The sequence below is a fragment of the Dermacentor silvarum genome, chromosome 4 (assembly GCF_013339745.2).
Source record: "Dermacentor silvarum isolate Dsil-2018 chromosome 4, BIME_Dsil_1.4, whole genome shotgun sequence".
In the NCBI taxonomy this organism is placed as follows: domain Eukaryota; kingdom Metazoa; phylum Arthropoda; class Arachnida; order Ixodida; family Ixodidae; genus Dermacentor; species Dermacentor silvarum.
Window position 1 is genome coordinate 164,808,356 of NC_051157.2, and position 20,125 is coordinate 164,828,480.

General features: G+C 44.1%; 2 protein-coding genes across 3 annotated transcripts in view; both read left to right on the forward strand.

The window, feature by feature from the left end:
- Window positions 1-4,120, forward strand: part of LOC119450761 (venom metalloproteinase antarease-like TtrivMP_A) — an 84,730-nt gene extending 80,610 nt beyond the window's left edge. Inside the window, exon 14 of the mRNA XM_037714267.2 lies at window positions 3,832-4,120. Within this exon, the coding sequence (XP_037570195.1) occupies window positions 3,832-3,885 (54 nt within the window). The 3' untranslated portion in view covers window positions 3,886-4,120. The remainder of the gene's footprint in view (window positions 1-3,831) is intronic.
- LOC119450762 (venom metalloproteinase antarease-like TtrivMP_A) overlaps window positions 1-20,125 on the forward strand; it is a 689,114-nt gene that overhangs the window by 468,819 nt on the left and 200,170 nt on the right. The window lies entirely within an intron of this gene.

Here is a 20,125-nt window from a genome sequence, read left to right on the forward strand (position 1 = left end):
AACAAATTGTCACCGATATCAGCAAGGGTCGTTATAGCAGCCGCGATTGAAGCGGGAGTATGTAAGGAGGGAACTGCCATTAGAAACAAAAAAGCGTTTTTTAATTAAAATGAGGTACAGTTTGATTCATTATAGGAAAATGACATTCCTAATTAATTTTTATACACATGGCGAGAAACGAGAACACAACTCTATTTTAATTTATCATTATCAATACATACCTTTTTCCAGGGCCGACCATAAGAGGGGTCGTTGACGCCGCTATCACTTGAAATGCAATGCACCTCTTGAAGTGTGCAGAAAGGCGCGCTCGGAAAGTGCACCTGTTATAATACGCCCCCCTCACACGTTGCGTTGTTTTGCTTATCGACGTTTGTCTGAATTTGGTCGCCTGGGTAGTTTCCACCGTTTCTCAACCTGTTCAGTAAAAAGTAGTGAGTTACGACTGCCAGATTATTGTTTACTTTAGCAATTTTTGGTGCGGCTGTATTGGCCGATGGGCTCGGTGTCTGACGATGGGGCCAGCTCTCTACACCCAAAGCTTTTGCCAGCCTCCAGAGAAAGTAAGTTCTTTGTAGGGGTGCGATTTCAACACCCGTACGACTGACGTCTTGCTGCATCGCTTTCCGCTCTCAAAGCTTGAAACGGCCATCAAATCGAATGGCGGGGCATTTGAATGTACAGCTCTAATGACACGCCACCAAAACAAATTTAGTGCCTTTGAGAACAATATGACGTAACTTCCTTTTTAACGGATATCGCTTCACATTATTTTTTCTTCCGCCGGAAGTGTTGCCACGTCACACAGATGGCGATGAGCCCATGAACCACCGATGAGCCACCATGCTTTGAACTCATCGGCTTATATGGAAGCTTCGCTATCAGGTATATTTACCTTGGTTAACACATCGTTTGGTCTGGAAGATCTAAATACTCGTATTCCCACTCGTCATGGGAATAGAACATACAATCCCGAACGAGCATTTATTGAAGGGGCATTCATGGCTCATTTCGCAACCACGCTGGCTGTCATCGCAAAACCAAGGGCATACCTTTGTCAACTTGTTATGGGACGAAAACACCACATAAATATCGCGCGTGTTCACGACGTTTTTGAGGCTGTGTCACATCGTATGCCGATAAGCTTAACCAAAGGTCTCCCGTCGGTCACTGGGATTCAGTCCTTTCCCTCCCAGCAGGAGCGAAAGGGCTTCTGCAGGAGATATTTGGCCACGGTGTGCATACTAGGCGCGGTTTCGTGAGACGGAAATTCTTGGCAGATGTGCAAGTATCATGGCATGGTTGGCTTTTTAAGCTTTCATTATTAAAAAAAACGCAGTAGATACAACGTGCCCTGTTCGAATCTTTATACAGCGAAGGTAATGAGGCTGTGTTCACGCACTCCTGATTCAGCTCAAGGATGCCCCGAGGCAATCGAGAAGCTTTGCAATGCAATACACCTTTCAAAGCAACCAGCGTTATAGGAGTTGAACGAGGCTAGGTACCTTTCTGCGCCATTTGGTTGGGGTAGCCGACCTCCACTTGGAGGCTTTATGTGACCGTCGACGCGATTACCAGGCGGCGCCACGCATGCGCAACGCGAGGCCATCTCCTAAGGTGCCCGCTCTCTCGTATCAAGGCGGCTTTGCGCGTCGCGGCCCCTCGTCCCCAACGACCCGAATGTGCAGACCAGCTTCCCCCCTATACCTTCCTACTAACATGGTAGCAGGATCTGATAAAATCCCAATACCGCTAATCAAAAACCTCGTTCCTGACTTATGCCATAGATCAAGGGATTGGAACGAAGAAAATTCCGGTTGGATGAAAAGAAGGCAATAGTAACCTCATTTACAAAGGACAAGGTGATAAGGATAAGACGAGCTCATACATGCCCGTTATAGTAACATCCGTAATATGTGGAATGGCAATGCAAGCCATAAAATTAGAACTGTCGAAGTGGGTGGAGAAAAATTATGTACGGAGGGAACAACATAATGGGTTTAGGCCAGGCAAACACTTGGAGGATATGTTTGTACTAACTCAGTGCATAGAGATCTCAGTAGCTCAGACCTTTATCGATAACATTTATAGACATTAAAGGAGCCTATAAAACGTACGCATACAATTGTTATGGGATATTCTTAAGCATGAAGGCATAGATGACGATTTCGTGGAGCTGCTGGGGGATATATATAGAGACAACCGAGTACAAGTTGTATGGGAAGGTCAAAAAGGTGATGAAGTGGTGGGAATTCACCAAGGACTGAAGCAATGATGTCCTCTGTCTCCATTGTTGTTGACACTTTATGTTAAGGGCGTAGAAAACGACTGAAAAACCACGAATACTGGTCTGATTTATCTTATATGCGAAATTGTCGAATGTTGAAACAGAAGGTCCCTAAACTGATGTATTCGGACGACATAGTGTTACTAGCGGACAATGAAAGATAGTTACAGGCACTTGCGACTACCTGTGACGACGCAGCGACGCTTTTTATTTCACAGTTCCACGCGTGTGAAATCTGATGAAAGAGCGGAACTCTGCAAGTGTGGGTGCATAGCGTAGTGGGTATGACGCTCGCCTACCCGGGCTCAAGTCCCGCCTGTCTCTCTCTTTGTTTTTCTCTTTATGTGTGTGTCTCTCTCTCTCTCACTCTCATTTAATATTTCTCTCGCCCATAGCAAGTTGTGTTACAATCGTCTGTACTACGCAATCATGTGGTTCCCATAAATGCATGTCCTGCAGGCGTGGGTGTATAGCCTAGTCGTTATGACGTTCGCCTTCGGACCGACTGTTCCCGGGCTCAAATCTCGCCTCGCCAAGAAAGCTTATTTTGCTTTCTTTATTTCTTTCTCTCTTTATCTGTCTCTTTTTCTATCTGTATCCCGGCCACGGCGGCCGCATTTCGATGGGAGCGAAATGCGAAAACACCCGTGTACTTAGATTTAGGTGCACGTTAAAGAACCCGAGGTGTTCTAAATTTCCGGAGTCCCCCACTACGGCGTGCCTCATAATCAGATCGTGGTTTTGGCACGCAAAACCCCATAATTTTTTTTCTATCTCTGCACCTACTCTCCTCATTTCACACTTTTTCCACTTCGCTTGAAACTGCGAACAGCATCGCTCCGTAGGGATCAACCTCAACCTAAAATTGCTCCGTTGCTAACAGAAAAGTAATTGATAAAACCGGATATCTTAATGTCTAACTAGCGGTACAAGGTAGGCGTTGATGAAAAAAAATTGAGAAGATGTATACAAAAATGCTAGATGAAAAACATGTATAGCATACCTGAATAAATCAAGCAGGCTAGGTTACAATTTGTCACGGCCCCGTTTCAAGCGGCAAACCATAAAGTCAACATCATCATCGAGAGTAAGCTAGTAGGCAAGAACGCACGAGCAGAAGCAGCACCAGGTGGCAGCACAGCCAGCTAGAGAGGCGCAGGTGGTTCGCAAAGAAAGCTTGGCTTTGAAAAAGCATGGCATTACCTGCACTAGCGAGGCGACTACTGTACTGCTAAAGCCTGAGCTTGATTTTCTGCGGGATTGCCTCTCACACGCGCGAGAGCTTTAGCTGATATGGTTTCCCACTTTTTGCTTGAAAAGTGACTCTAGAAATATTTTATAAGTCGGCAGTGCATGGACCGCAATAAAAAGTTGATAGTATCTTGTCCTCGTCGGTTCAATATGTCTTAGATGTGCGCTCAGTTTTACAGTTAACATTACACGTCACGTTTTATGGAATGTTATGCTGTGTTTCTGTGATGGTTATTCAAGAGAATAGGATGAACTATTTTCAAATACTTACCAACTGTCTATTCTTTTTCCAGATGTGTGTGCTTGGCAATTGCACCTCAAGGCCACCTATAGACAAAGCAGAATGACACATTGGCAAAACCGTCTTCCTAAACCTCATTTCACGGTGTTTGCAGCACATACCATATTTTAGACAACACGAAACCTCTTTAAAACACTTCTTGACATCGCCGGGATGTGCTAATGCGCAAAGTATGTTTCGGCGAAAGAATCAGAAAGTTACATTCCATAAAAAGCCAACTATACAATGTTGTTATGAACAGCTTTATTCATTCAATAAATTTTGTTGGTTGAGGTTCTAAACCAGCGTTTTTTTCTTTTACTTGTATGTTGGTAGAGTGTGTTTGTTTATCAAAAAAGGTGCTAACCTACTGCTCCAACAACAGGAGCCATAAAAATAATATTGACACTCCTACGGAGTAGGAGTGTCAATATTATACATTAATTATAAATATTTATGCATAATATATTGGTATTATATAGATATACATATATAATTAGTGGGAAATAGATTGTTCCGAAGACTATTTGACAAAATTATATGGGGGTGCATGTTAGCGTCTGTCGGGAATTTGGGATATATTCAACCATACAATTACGGGTACACTTTCACAATAACCGAAATAAATAGCAAGGCACTTTTCCTCTGTAAACGAGTTATATAGTTCCGTGAAAAGAATGGAGCCAGCTAGAGAATGCTTTGAAGCGGTTTGCATCACTCAGCCCTAAGGCGAGAATAGCACCAATGCAACAGCGACTCCCGTCCGTGCAAATGACTATTGTCGTCACTGGATTGAATCGAGCAAATACATCTTGTGCAGTCATCATTACATAAAAAAGTTTGAGCCATCAGCCTATTGCAATTTCAGAGAAACGGTCACATTCATTTTGATGAGAGTGACGAGCAGCCATGCCATTTCCGTGAATGATATGACGAAGTGCTGCAAGTAAAGAATTTATCAGGTATGGCTGCACTTCAGCTGGATCTCAGCGGGGCAGCAAGCTCGAGCGTGGCTCAAAGACGTAGCTTGCGACTTTAACACGCAGGTTTGAAATCGGTCACAGGAAGGTACCTGAGGCATGCTGACAATTACGCTAAGACAAGGTTAGAAGTAGCTTTATTTTGCTTAATAGAGGCACGCTTCTTAGAAAAAAAATACAGGCAAGGGTACGTCTCCCCGCTGTCTTTGAAAAGGCAGGAAAACTTGTCACCCCACTGAGTGTCTTTGAAACCGAAGCTCAGTGTACCAATTTTCTGTGTAACTTAGAAACGCTCGAATTCAGTAGCACTACCCACTTTTTTGACGTTGATATAAAATTCAAACAAAATCTGATTGCACCCCTTTATGTTCTATAGTTCCAGGCGGCAACACAAAAAGAAAGGACGCAGGATGGATGCTGTCCCAGACCGAGCTCGTCCAGTCTCTTTCCTTTTTGTGTTCCCATCGTCTTCCGCGCTGATTCAAAGAATACGCCAATTCTAACTCGCCCAGCTTTCCAACTTACTGCTCGTAGCAGGGTTAATTATCAAAACAATATGTCGCAAAAACTCGGCTCTGTCGATACCAGACTTTCGCAATTTGAACGACCACTATATATTTTCCTTGCATCACACATGTATGACTTTTTTATCAAGGAAAACTCCACTGGCTGTGAAGCATAACCGGAATACAGTTTACCTTGCCTGCTTCGTAATACTTTCAACATAACACATCGTTCATAACACATCGGTTGCGTAAGGAGCAGTGTCTTTTTAATGGCGGGACTGATAAGGCAGTTTGGTAGCAGCCGATGTGCCTTGGCGGGGTATCATATGTAAAACATAAGATAGCCAACAACTCAATCAGCATGAGACCCCTGAAGCGGCTCTACGATAAGTGTGTATGTGATAACACGTAGCTGGATGCCGGAAGGTGTCGGTGATGTACCATCAACAAGAGCCAACTACGCAGCCCTGCTAGTCCATCGAAACCTTAAGCACGCACGCCGGTGTCGAAAGAAGCTGGCCGTGTAAAAAGACACTATAGAAGTGCTAAGGTGGACACCTAAGATGACTCATTTATCGCGAATGAATCTAACGATACACAGTGAAACCTTTACAAGCTCTTGGAAGAAATTCAGGCGGTGGCAAACCATACGCCTAGGACTTCTGAAGAGTGGGACAGCTCCATAAAGCCGCTTCGCGCTCTTTCTTTTCCTTTCTGCTTTGCCATACGCATCTGCAGGTGTTTTGGAAGTGTAAATTATCGCGCACAACAATTTTTTGTGCTGCAGGTATCAGCGACTTCAAGCCTTAAGTCGTACGCCTCAAGCCTTACTTCACATAAGTAGCACTTTGCTTTCTATCTCGTAGTGTGGTATTTACGGACTTTACAGGTTAAAGAAAAAAAGTATACAATTATAAATACAATTACTTCTTCCAAACATGTCATTGATTGCAGTTACAAAATATTACACCGCGAAAGTAATTGAACAATGAGTAAAAAGTATTTGGTTATGTTAACGTTATTTACCAGGCTACATTTTCAGCCTTCGTCAAGTACATTAAATAGACTGAGCTTGTCTGGAGCTTACAATGCATCCTCTGCAGCTCTTCAGCCGTCGTTTAACTTCACTAGCATGTTTTGAAATTTTTTACAGCGAATGCTGGTAAGGACTAGTTCCCCCAGTATCGTGTCTGTGTGTAGAAAAAACTATCATCGGCATTTCGGCTCCAGTTTATGTGGTGGTTTGGCTCCATATGCGTGGCTGGTTTACCGCCAGTTGTGCCTTAGCACAGATGTCAAAACGGACGACTAACATTACTGACAGGTAATGACATCAATTAGATCGCATGCTCGTCAGTTACTTCATCATTAACGATAATAAAATCAATGAAATCACGTGTGGCACACACCTGCATTGTATACGCGGGTATGCGCCAGGGACAAGAAAGAAGGAAGGAATGAAGAAAGGAAGAAAGAAGGGAAAGAAATAAAGGAAGAGAGAAAAAGGAAGGTAAGAAAGAAATCACCTGCGGCTCTCACCCGTGTTGGATATGTGGGTATGAGCCGCCGCGATCAGGAACGCGAGAGATCTCACAGGATCCTGACGCTACCGTGCAGTGAGCCGCGGCTAGGAACGCTGTGGCTTATGCGCTAGTCTATGGCGATGGGGCGGTCTTGGCGCAGCAAACGCACTACTTAGCCATCGCGCCGGGTGAAAACAAGACGCGGGTGTTTTTGATCTTTGAAAAATATACCGAAGACACCCAATGTAGTCAATAATGTTAATAAATAAATTCACTATAGCAACATTCACTACAGCAGAGCCACCATAGTCACAGCTTCGCTGGCTTCGATCCTCACAGTAGTGGAAGAGCTCTGTATTTTTTCCTTTTTTTAGGTAATGCTCGTTCGTTTTCTTGAGAAAACACGTGGCAGTGCAAACGAACACTCGCTCGATGTATGCGCTGCAGAGGAGGGCTGTGTCGTAACATACCACCACCTTGCGCAAAAGACAGGATACTCAATGCTGCGATGCTCGTGTCTGGATCCTCGATGAAGCCTCGCGCTTCATCGTTAGGAAGCGCGGTGCTTCATCGTCAAGGTGCTCGCAATTGGGCTAGTAAAAAACTTAAAAATCATCAATATGTTATGCTCTGGCATTAACGTCCGCAGTAGCCATCGCCATCTAGCCATCAACTCACCGTTTATAGTTATATGCCAACATCTGGCCGAGCTCCTTCCAGCGTTCTTCACTCGTTAGACATTAAGACTTAAACGAATAATTGTGAGGGGTGCCATCAAGCGCTCAGGTTCCTTGGATAGGTGCCAAAATGTATATTGTAATTATTTATAGAGCTGCATGTTATTCATCCCTCAATATGCTGCTCGTGTGTTACAACTGCAATAATATGCGTAAACGATACACGTGTATGTGAGAAAGATAGGGGAAGAATTTCTGTCTACATAAGAGAAGTCATAGAATGCACTAAGCTAGAAATAAAACAATTTTTACAGCGAAGCTGTTAAGGGCTTAGTTTCCGATGGCCGTGTCTGCGTGTAGAAAAAGTTGTCGCAGTTTCACCTGAAAGGCGAAGCATCAATTGCGATAGCAAATTGGTAGAGAGCTATACAGAGTAATGATATTAGCTTTATAAGCTGTATAAACTTGGACATGCAGCAGCACCGGCAACACGCAGAACTGTTGTCGACGCCGTCGGCGTTTTGCCCGCGTTCGCTCAAAATGCGTGCGGCGTTGGTGACTGTTGCCGGCGCCGAACGCGCGTTTGTTCTCCGCCGTGCGTTCACTCCCCGTGAAAGCGCGCGCCCCTCGTGCCCTTTCACTCGCACATACAGCGTTCGGCGCGCGGCGACGATTTCATCTCCATTGACGTCATACGGAACTTCACGGCGACGGCGACGGCGACGGGAGAAATCTGCTTTTGAGTGTCCATATAATTGCTATCGCAATAAAAAAAAGCTATCATTGGCCGTATGCTGTATGTGCGAGTGAAAGCGCGCGAGGGACGCGCGCTTTCACGGGGAGCGAACGCACGGCGGGGAGCAAACGCGACTTCTTCTGTCGCACGAAATGCCGTGGGGGGACGGGAGGGAGGGACGGGGGCGACGTTTAGCTGTGGCACCAAATGCGTATCTTGTGTCCGGGCGCAAGTGGAACTGGCGACTCAAATACACACGCGAAAGGAGGAAAGCCGGAAGGTAGCGCGGGAGGGAGGGAGTGCGGCTTTTGCTTTGCGAGCAATTAGCTGCGTACTTGTACTTTGTGCGGCGACGGGCGGTCGCGCGCACCGTATCTCAAAGCGATCTGCAACACGGCTCCTGCCTTTGTATGCACTGTGCTTTCGCCGCTCAGTTTCGCTGAAGCGATAGACCGCATGAAAATTCACTCGGTGCTGCTGGTGCGCTTGCTCACACCAGCGTTTCAGCAGCGCACGTCAGCAACGCGCAGAACTGTTGTCGACGGTGGCGGCGTTTTGCCCGCGTTCGCACTGAACGCGCGCGGCGTTGGTGGCGTGTTTATGAAGAACGTGCCAACCTTTGCCGTACACCCTACGGCGGTGTACCGTAGCGACCATAAGGCCATGGTCCCTGTTGTCACTAAATAAATGAAAACCAGCGGATAATATATATTTCTCAGTCTTTAATAGTTCAAATAACCAATTACGGCATCACGTCTTAATCATTATAATAAGAAATATATAATTCGCACCATAGTACAGCTTCGCTGGTCTTCCTTCTCCACCCCAGTGAAAGGCTGACAGTTTTTGTTTTTATTTCTTTGATGCTGAATGAAATTGAACGCTGTCACAAGGGTTTCTCAAGGACATCAACCCGAAGCTTTAACAGCCTTTGCCAAAAAATGCTATGAGTATGTGCCCCTTTTTAATGAACGTCTTTACGCCAACACTTTAGCGACCTGTGCCATAAATGTAGTATGTGTGCCGCTCTTTAATTAAAATCTCACCAATTTGGGTAACTGAATGTGTGCCACTGAATATGCAGCACGCGAGGGAACAATTAGCGTTCGCAGGCACTGGCGTGCCACGGTTCACGTCTCGTGCACTAAGCGTAGACTTCTCGGCAGCTCCAATAGATAGCGCACCGTGTCCACACCTAAGCTCAAGAGAGGAGCCGGGTTGCCGCATGCCGAGTTTCTAAGCATTCGCACGCAGCAGCAGGCTATGTATTTCACATCATCGGCGCGCCAAATAAATTCTATCATTTTGGATACTTCAACGTAAAGTGAAAGTTACATCAGGTTTCTTCCTTTCTGGTATTGTAATTTAATGCAAGCTGTATTAAAGCAAAGCATCAGCATCACAGCTGCCTGCTTGCCTAAAAGTACACATTGCAACAGATACAGGAGACGCTTCGACACACCTTTGAATTTTGTAATACGATGCTATTAGTGCGCTTTTCTACGTAGTAAATGTATCGAGGCATGATTTTCGAATAAGATAGATTTTTAATGATATTTTTATACGCCGCTACTTGTTCAGCGAATTAAAGGCGATTCCTTCAGAAGGTGTGCAATCGTATGTAACGCGTTTTATCTGCGGAAAATATTTTTAATCCTACCAGCGCACAACATATCAGGCGTCATGATTATTACTTCTTGCGTTGCTCGCGTGCATTGTGTTTGATCCGCGAATGAAGTGATATACCGTTTTCAACAGCTGCTTGAATAAGGATAGCAGTGAGTATGAACTGTAGCATTTATCCTTGCTCATTTGTGGGGAGCGTTATTCTGAGAGAAGCCAGGTCTAAGCAAAACTGATAGACGTGCTTACGTACTTGTTCTCGACAACGATGAATATGCTATTAGCAAGCAAAACGACAGAAAATTCTTTGTTTTAGCGTACATAGTATGGAGCCTCGGAAATAGCTCGGTTCATATCAATAATTTTCGGTTCATGACTACCGTCATGATATCCTTTCCATCAAAGAAATACACTGTTGCAGGACATGATGGGTGATGATTCTGATTGTAAGTGAATTGCTTATGCGGACTGAAGAAATTAAATGCACACAGTGAAAATATTTACGAAGTATTCTGCTGAAGTCGATAAGTGTGCTTGGTCAAAGAGGGCACACATTATCTTCGCCATGTTTTAGTTAACTGTGAGGATGGCGATCGTGTGAGGTCGACAGTGTGACGACGATCAAATGATGAGGATGGGCGTGCTAACTACGGGACGACAACGGCAGCATGACCAATTGCAGGTCGCCATGCCTACAACGCAATCAGGAAAGTGTGACGTCGACTGTACGACGACGGGGACCCGAAGACATCGGAATGACGACAGCTTGACGACGATGGGATGAAAACCGCAGGCGGCCTGCCCTGCCTTCTCAACCAGTTTACTCCACGCAGGCGTTAAAGATCAGTTTTAAAATTACGCAAAAACCATGCATTGTGGGTGTCAGTCTATGCGAAGCTGTGGTGAGCCGTCAAGAGGTAAACGGTGCATCTAGCAGCAGCGGATTTCAGCAATATGCGCACCACAATGTTGCTGTCTGACCGCACGTATCTTTTCCATCAGTGCCTTTGTATCAGCGGATAAAGATCGCTCACCGACCACCATAAAAATTGATGAAATAGCCATAGAAATGTATTCCCTTTAGGAAAAACTTCATATATGCATTTTTAGTATTTTGCTTCAAGCTCTGCGCTCACTTAGTGAGAAGATGTCAGTGTATGTCACTAGGTGCTATTTGTACATAAGAATGTCATGACTCTTGGAAGTCTAATCGACACACGTAGAAAATAACGCTTTGTTATTTCGCAATACATACCAATGAAGCGACGACCTAGCGTTGAAGGCCAGGCTTGAATATCAATCGTGGAAAAAGTATAGATGGTCAAAATGTTAGCAGTGAGAAAGATGACTCAATATCAAATGCTAAATATTGCAAATGAGTATAGTAGCATCTCAATCGAATGGCCCCAGACAGCTACAAACATGGTTGTCTGTACTATTGCGTGTAAGCATTGGATGACCGCCGACAAAGCTGTGTTGTGCAGGGCGTGCGGTGATGCCTGGCATGACTCCGGAATGTGTATATGAGTCATCAATTACAGCACTAAAGAAGATAGGAAGCTACACATGCATTTAGAAGTGCTCAGTTAACGTTGATGAGCCACCGCCTTCAGTTCTGACCTCTTTTTCAGCCCGCTTTAGAGCAGTTGTAGTGTACTTGGCAGTTGTAGTGTGTACGTGGAGCCCCTCATTTCTGTGAGTCAAGGACATTAAATAAAAGGGTAATGTATTGCCGCGCCTGCGTCTTTACGATATCGCTCGTTACAAGGCTTCCGGACAAAGAGAAAAAAAGATAGGGAGTAGTACCCTTAAAATCTTTAGCAGTCAGCAAATTTTAATATTGAGATGCATGAGTAGGTTGAAATGAGTATAAAGTAGAAAGAAAAAAAAGAAAGAGTAAGTAGTGTTAACTGGAGGTGAGCAAAAAGCCATGGCTTCGAAGGCTTCGAAAAGCCTTCGAGGCGCCCTTTATTCAATGTTGAGTTTGGCCTTTTTTTCTTCGGGTCGTCACGAATTACTTTCGTTGGCATGTATTGAGCCTCGATTGATCGTCTTGCGTTTGGTTTGTGCTTGCTTCCTGTCTCACTTATTCTGTGATGTATTTGTTATAATTTTTGAGCATTCACTTTATCTGAAAAAGAGGACTATGCATCCTGCATGCTGTTTCCTATAGTACTGCGTAATAAATTATTTTTATTTCCCCCATAATTTCTTTGATATTGTTTATTGTTGCCTTACACCTTTCAATATCTAGTTTTTGCTAGGTAGATATCTCAGTAACATTTTCACTGTCTGCCTAATCATAAGCTATATTCTTTCTCTGGTAAGTGGTGCACGCTTGTACATAAAAATGTTTGTCAAAGATGACAGATATATTGAAGAAGTCCCGCTTTTGAGGTTTACTCCGAACTGTGCTTTGTTGAGCGCTTCGAATACTTCAAAAAGTGTTCTTTATGCATACTTTGGTGAACTACCTACGCTTCTGTAGGTACATATAAATTTCTGCAATAGTCACTCAGATTTCGTCTGTTCCTTGTTCTTTTGTTAAAGTACTTGGCTCATCTCTTTGAGGAAAAAGGCAGCCGAGCCCATCGGTCCGAATGGACACCTGCTATATTCGTAAACATTGAATGGTGTCACCAAGCCTGTGTACTGCTAATATTCTTTGAGTGATACGAGACTTAATTTCTTGCACAAGCAGATTCTAGAACATATCTGGCCGACACATGTCAACCAATGTTTCATAAGCATGAAGCATCGAAAATGAAAAGATGTCTGTCCGCTTGTTTACTGTGTCGGTGCATAGCCTACACGTTCAATTTAATTTGTTGCTAGATAAGTGGGGATGCGAATACCGATGTTTATGACCTGATGAGTCCAGCTGTGAACATCTGCTGAAGGTCTGCTGAATCAAGTTCATTTTTCACGCAAAATGCCCCATGTCAACTCGCGGAGTGTCGTAGTATCTCGCAGCTTAAAAGTTAGTTCTTTATATGACGTCAGGGGTGGTAAGCATCATGCCAAACTAAATTAGTGTAGATACCTAATAAATTTATGCATTTCCACTACATGCATGTTTCAGCACCCGCACTGAAAATTGCTTCAGGAACAAATGTTACGCCATGTTCTCTTCAAAAGATGGCGATCCTTAGGTTTTTCATGTGAGGTCTGGAGAGTATAAAAAATTTGAGATCCACCACACATGTTGAAATCTGGGCTCAGCGAAGTTTTAGCGAAATTGTCAAATAAATCGTGTACCACAAACAACGATGCGTACCATCATGTTTACTTTCATCTTATGCTGAGTAAAAGCTCATGCAAATGTTATGTTTATCCAGCACAAAGGTAGTAAATAGCTTTACTACTATGCAGTTTTCGTATTTACTGCATGTCACTGCTCACACGCCTTGAAAATGTCATTCAAGGCACACACGCCGTGCGATGCTTACGCATCTATGCCACAACGTCGCCGGCAATGAGGACGCTTGTTCAGTGAAGACGATGATGGCAGAAGTATGTACAGAGAAGCATGACTTATATCTAGGCGCATTTAGGTGTTCTATACTTATTGTGGCACACTGGTAGATACGCTTTCTGGAGGACAAGACAAAAGTGGGTACGAAGTGAATTACACTTACCAAAGTATAAATAATGAAGTAAATCATATAATTACTCGAAAATTATGCCGCATTTTTAACCCGCCCGTGTGCCTTAGAATTATCTCTACGCCAACATCATTTGAAATGTGCATACTTAACAGGGACGTGCTTACTCTAGCTACTTTGTCGATTCGCGTACAATGCTTATATCGGCCCGTTCTTTGGAAAAGTATTCGGTGCAGGTACAATTTTTCTATATATATCCGCAAGCATACCCACCGTCACTTTGACTTACTCAGCACTGCGCATCGAGGCCAAATTCGGGTAAAATTAAACATCACATTACACATTATACGTCGCTCTTAATGCAGATTCGGACATAACTTGCCAGTCAATTATATTGCTGTGTATTGGTGCACCGCACCCGGTAATTACGTTTTTTAATAATTGTTCCTACTGATTCGCATCATTTATTTCTTTGCACAGTTTCCCGTCTTCTTTTTTGAGGCGCAGTCACTTCTAATATACTTCAAATAAGGGCTAATATACTTTCCATTGGCATCAGCTGTTGCTTTAGTTTTTTTTTCCAGCCGCCCTTTTTAGAGTGTTATTGGGTCAATGTATCTTTCTTCAGATGCGATGCGAAACTAGTAAACTGCAAAGCTACTCGTACCTGGTAAGGCAGGAGGACAATGCAGCAGCGGTAATAAAGGACACATTTCTACTAAACAGGATATTCTAATAATGATGAACAATGATGAAGTTCGTTTTATTGAAAAGCACAGTTCGTGAACTTACAGAACTGCTAAATTTGTTTTAAATATAACGGCATGTCAGTGTTGTGTCGTCTAGTCGACTTACCAAAGCCAGTAGGTATCGCAGGTAATTGCTGTAAATATGACGGCCTGTTGCTGCGGTGCCGTTGGAATTAAATTACCGAGGTCCCTATTTTCTGCGGGAAATTCCTATAAATCTGCCGCGTAGTGTTGAGTTGCCTGACAATAAAATTACAGACCTCTTCATTCCTAACGCGGAGTTACTCTAAATCTGACTGCGTGGTATTGCACTGCTGTGGAGAGAAATTACGGACGCCTGTAAATTTTACGGGAAACAGTTGACAGCCGATGCTGCAGGTAAAACCCAGTGGAAACCAGGGCGCACTTTTTACAGTGCAGTTGCAGCAGTCGTACGCAGAAAAAATATCGATATTCCCAGTTGGATGCTTGCAGAGAACAGCAATTTTTTTTTCATTTTGTGCTCAAGATTTAGGCTGAGCACAAATGGGAAGAAGACGTTTCATTCATCCCTACCGTCACTGACGTGATAAAAATGATTAGGTTGTGCAAATTCTTGGCATTCCCATAGACGTACAACCGTAGATTCAAGCAATTTAGTGTTAGTAATTCATCGCTTTTTACGGCAAAACGTTCCCCCAAGAGTAAAAAGTAACAACAAAATAAATTGGAGAGAGAACCCTGACTGTCATTAGGTATATATCAGCTTTGAAACGGGTTTTAAAATAAATGAAAAGGGCCTTTTTTAATGGAAAGAAAAACGACATTTCGATAAAATCTCCAATGAGAAAGGAAATGAAATGCCGATTCGGAGGCAAAAGGCATAAAAAACAAAACTTTAATAACAGTAATTCACTTGTGCATCAGAATGGTAATTAAAAGTGGAAAGTGCCTGCCTGTTAAAAATTATACCCGCAATAAGGTGTAGGGAGTAGCACTTTAAAAGCACGGCTTGATGCCCGGTAGTGATGCGCTTCATCGGCACTGCAAAATTTATTGGCATGGTATGAGATCAGATAAAACTGGTTGCGAAGCTGACAGAGGCTCGGGTACCATTGACAAAATTTATCTGAGATCCCACTCCTTGCTTTACCACGGCCGGTGCATTATAAAAGGTGTGGTAGCATTACCAAGAGGTGCGCACTCACATCCCAGTTTACGTGAGGCGTTGTCTCGCCACTATAGATTCACGCGGAATGAGAGTAAACTTTTCCACATGAAACGCAGAGAAAGACAAAGGAAGTAGACATGCTCAGCAAGAAACAAGCAAACGAAAGCGAGAGGAGTTATAAATGAGGAGGAAGAAGTTAGAAAGACGGATGTAGTGTGAATCATGCAAATTCACATCCAGTAGCACGGGGTGGACCTTATCATAAAGGACAAAAACGATGTTACTGCCTAATGGCACGCATTGAAAAGTAACATGACTAGCATAAATCATCAAAGAGCGAGTATACAAGTCCCAAAAGTAACAGTCGGAGGAAAGAAAAAAAACAACAACGAAGATATGCGATGTAATTCATCCGGAAGCAATGAGTAAAGCTGGTTAATGGAAGAGATGACTTTATATTGTTAAACAAATAGAGGTGCAAGGCGTTGTTTCTAAAGTTATCTAATAATTCAGGGTAATCAGGGGTAATGCCCTTATTTTCTTAGTTTCCTAATTGTGCCAAATTGTGCCTCGTGAGTGGGCAGTGAGTGAGAGAGTGCTGCTAGTTCAGACTCACAAATCACCGCACGCACGAGCACTTGCACATATGCCACGAAAGTGATGTAGAGAATATGAAAAATGGTCATGACTGGTGAAGAAAGGGGCTAATGGTTTAAAGAGGGAAACCTAATGTTCTGGTCATGACGATGCAGCTGACCGATCGTCGTCGAAAGCTCTTCGTCAAACCGGTCCACAAATAGGGCACTCAATAAATTTTATGATCATCAAAACTGTGCTAAAAATCTCAGACAATTGTAGCTTTTTGGGTACTTACTTTCTCGCATGTGTGTCAATGCTACTGTTAGATTGAAGTTGCGCTCGTGACACATGTTAACAGCCACCATATCCCACGAGGCTAGTACATTTTTTAATCAAAATAAGAGTGACAGTATTTTTTGCAAGGACGTCTTCCTCTACCTAAGACGCGACACAGCTGAGATGCTGAACTTTACTCGTGAGATCTGGCGTCTAACTCAACGGAATCTTCACCGCCCAGTCGACAAGTTCCGACGCAACCACGTCCAGTTTCATGTCTTGCAGCTGTTATAGTGGTGCATAAGCTTCAAGAATGCTCGCATGTACTAAATGTAACGTTGCAGTCGTTGACTGCCTTTAGAAGGATACGCTATGTTTCGTGCGAACATGTGTCTTCATTGTTTTCGTCACTCCGGTATTATGGCGAGCCGGTTCAGGGCCCTTCACCTTCTTGAAACACTTCAACTTTTTTTCTCAGACGTCATAACATAAAACGTTTTTCTTGTATTTTTCGAGTTCACATGTGTCTGTCATTTGCATTTGTATATTCCGCGCGCTGCTACAATTCCCTTCAGGCAATGAAGGTAGCTGAAATGATTCAGCAAATAAATATGTAAGCAAAAAGTCGCAGTTTCGCCCGAAAGGCAAAGTATCGACTGCGATAGCAAATTAGTAGAAAGCTATACGAAGTAAGTATCGCAGTTTTATCGGCCGTTTGCTTACTAACTTTTGCTTACTAACGGAATTAACAAGCATGGTGTCAGCGCGCACAGACAAGCATGTCCACATCACACTCGATGACCACGTACATTCGCTGTCAAAACGCTAGCGTGAGCGAGCGCGGCTGCAGCAGTGAGCTTAAGTCACCTCCGTGCTGTCTATTGCTTCAACGCAAACTGAGCGGTGAGAACAAGGATGAAGGTATGATCCGTCTGCATATCGCGTTCAAGATACGGCTCAGGCGACCGCACGCGACCGCGCAATGTAGGCATTTGCTGACGCAGTAGAGCGTCCCCTCCCTCCCACGCTGCCTTCCGGCTTCCATTCCTTTCCAGCCGCGATCGTCAGTTCTCTTTGCGCCCGGTCGCGAAATTGGCAGTTGCTGCCGGACCGCAACGCCGCCCCCACTCCCCCGACCCATCCCCCTACGGCCTTTCGCGCGACGGAAGACGATACGTTTGCTCTCCGCTTTCCTCCCTAGTGTGCTTTCACACGCATATGCAACATACGGCGATGATTTTATCGCCCTTGGACTTTATACGGAACATCACAGCGACGCCGACGGCAAAAATGCGCCCGGAGTGTCAATATATCGCAATAAAAAGACAAGGTAAACCAATTAGAAAACGTCCAGACAGACGCAGGTTTTAATGATCCGAATATTAACTGTAGAATATATCTCCGTGCAGTGTCTCACCCTTTCGCTTCCTTTAATATTTGCTATTCACTCATTTGTTATCTAACTGATATTTTATTTCACGCGCAATTTTGTCGAACTTTTTTTATATGCGCCTACACTTGCTTTACCATTTTTTATTGTGGTCACAATTTATTCAGATCGCAGATACACAAAATCCCTGTGACGTCAGGATAGAAGACACTGGCTTCAAAGCACGTAATAGCGTGGTAGGCGCGGGAATATTGGGGATACCCAGCGCACACGTGTAATCAGCATACTCTGCTAATGGCGCTAATAGTAAAACGCTCTATTAGCCCCCAGAGTTAACAGATAATAACGCTTCCTCTGGTTATGTCGTTAATTACCGATTATTGCTGAGTTTTATGGACATGGATAGGTACCATTTCGTACCCGCCGTGGTTGCTCAGTGGCTATGGTGTTGGGCTGCAGAGCACGAGGTTGCGGGATCGAATCCCGGCCACGGCGGCCGCATTTCGATGGGGGCGAAATGCGAAAACACTCGTGTACTTAGAATTAGGTGCACGTTAAAGAACCCCAGGTGGTCCGAATTTCCGGAGTCCTCCACTACGGCGTGCCTGATAATCAAGTCGTAGTTCTGGCACGTAAAACCCCATAATCTAATCTAGGTACCATTTCGTATCATTGTAATGTTCCTACAATATCTACAAGTCACCGAACCGACAGTTTTTTTTCTTGGGCTTCATTACAAGAGAGCCAGATCCGAGAGACGCCAAACACGTGTGAAGTCCGCAAAGAAAACTGTGTTCAAAAAGCCTGCGCCAAAGTATACAAGAACAGTTAGCAAAGCGTCCGAAGACACGCATATGCAGACAAGAGGGCGTAGTTGTCCAACCGTTGACATCTCTTTGTTAGAGCACAATATGTCTTAAGTAAAATAAACAAAATATTGTGATGCGATACTCGAAAGTAGAAACGACGGCGTAATTGCATGCTTCTTGGCGCAAATGTTCTAAATCTTTATGGTGCGGCATTTTCTCACGCTGCGCGAAGTGTTAGCTTCTCTGAGCGTGTAACTCGCACAAGCTTACGTGCCGGTTAATTCTTGAAGCTTCTTATTTGCGTACATGAGCAATCTAATAGGATGGAGCTGAATGACAGTATGGCCGGGGTTTCAGAAGCCTCTTCATTTTGTTCACCTAGAATTATGCAAACGCCGTATCAGAAATAAATTTGGCGTTGCATTTTGAGGTGGCTTACATCATATGATACCAGGAAAGCTGATAGCTATCTTTGTTTCGATTACATAGCATTAGGGCGAAATAGTAACCGTAGAAGATAATTTCCTCCAAAAGAAACATTTTAATTAGCAAAAGAAAACTCAATTGCCACATGGTCATGCATCTTAATTACGCGCCACCTGGTGTATCATGGGTGGCAAAAACGCGTACGAAACATATACGAAATATTCATCGTCTTATCCAACCGCTACTACTTGCCAAAGTGCAGAGGCAGTTTTTAATGTGAGCCTATCATGAAAAGGTGCACCTTTATTTTGCACCAGGCAGTTTCGCTGATAACGACATCCCCACCTTTGGTTGTACCGCAGCCTTCGTATAGAACGTTCGGCCAGTAGTGCTTCGACCTTTTTAGCTTTGTGCACCTAAGAAAGATCATGCTGATCAATAGTACTTCTCAGAAAACTTACCATCATATGCGCAGAGCAGCACGACATGGTCGAGAATGTCGCACACTTCGTCACATGCCGTGCGACCTTTATTAGGCTGCAAAATAGAAAGGCTATGACGGGTCACTACATCGAACATGTTCGCTGTTATCCTGCCGCTCGACACAATTCTTGCAGATTCCATGAGTAATAGCGGCACTTTTTTTTAAATGCCAGACGTGGCTATCGTGAGGGTAGAATTGTAGGAGAACGTGATGGTCTTCCAGTCGCCCTTAGTGCACTTAGCATGATCACTCTGCAAATTTCAGGCAAGCCGTCGTGTTGGCTTCTGTGTCACAGCGCGACTTATTAGGCCTTCGGGATGTCGCCACCTGCATACGAGATGCGTCACCGATCTCTTTCGCACTCCCGAAGAAGTTTTCCTCTAAGTTCGGTTGCGATTCTCATGTGTTCATATGCAGTAGTAGCTGGAGAGTTTCAGTAGTACCTCTTTGAATAAGGACTTACGCAATTTGATATCACTGTTAAGTTCGATATTATTCAGTATAGTGAATACCAGGGGGAGGTGTTTTGTGCGTGTCCACCCCGCCGCCGAAGTTCTGATTGGCTGGGCTGGGGTACGCGTCAGAAGAATACAGGCGCCCCCAGTCAACCAAGCACTTCAGCAGCAGACGAAATGGACTAGGTGGACACTAACAGAATACACCCCCCCCCCCCCCCTCCGGAGAGCGATCCGGAAAAGCCCTTATCAAGCGAACTAAGAAAAAAGTTAGGGGCAGCTTCACAACAGTGGTGCGAAGACTCGGCAAACAGCGAAGCTGGCGACCCCACCAAGCTT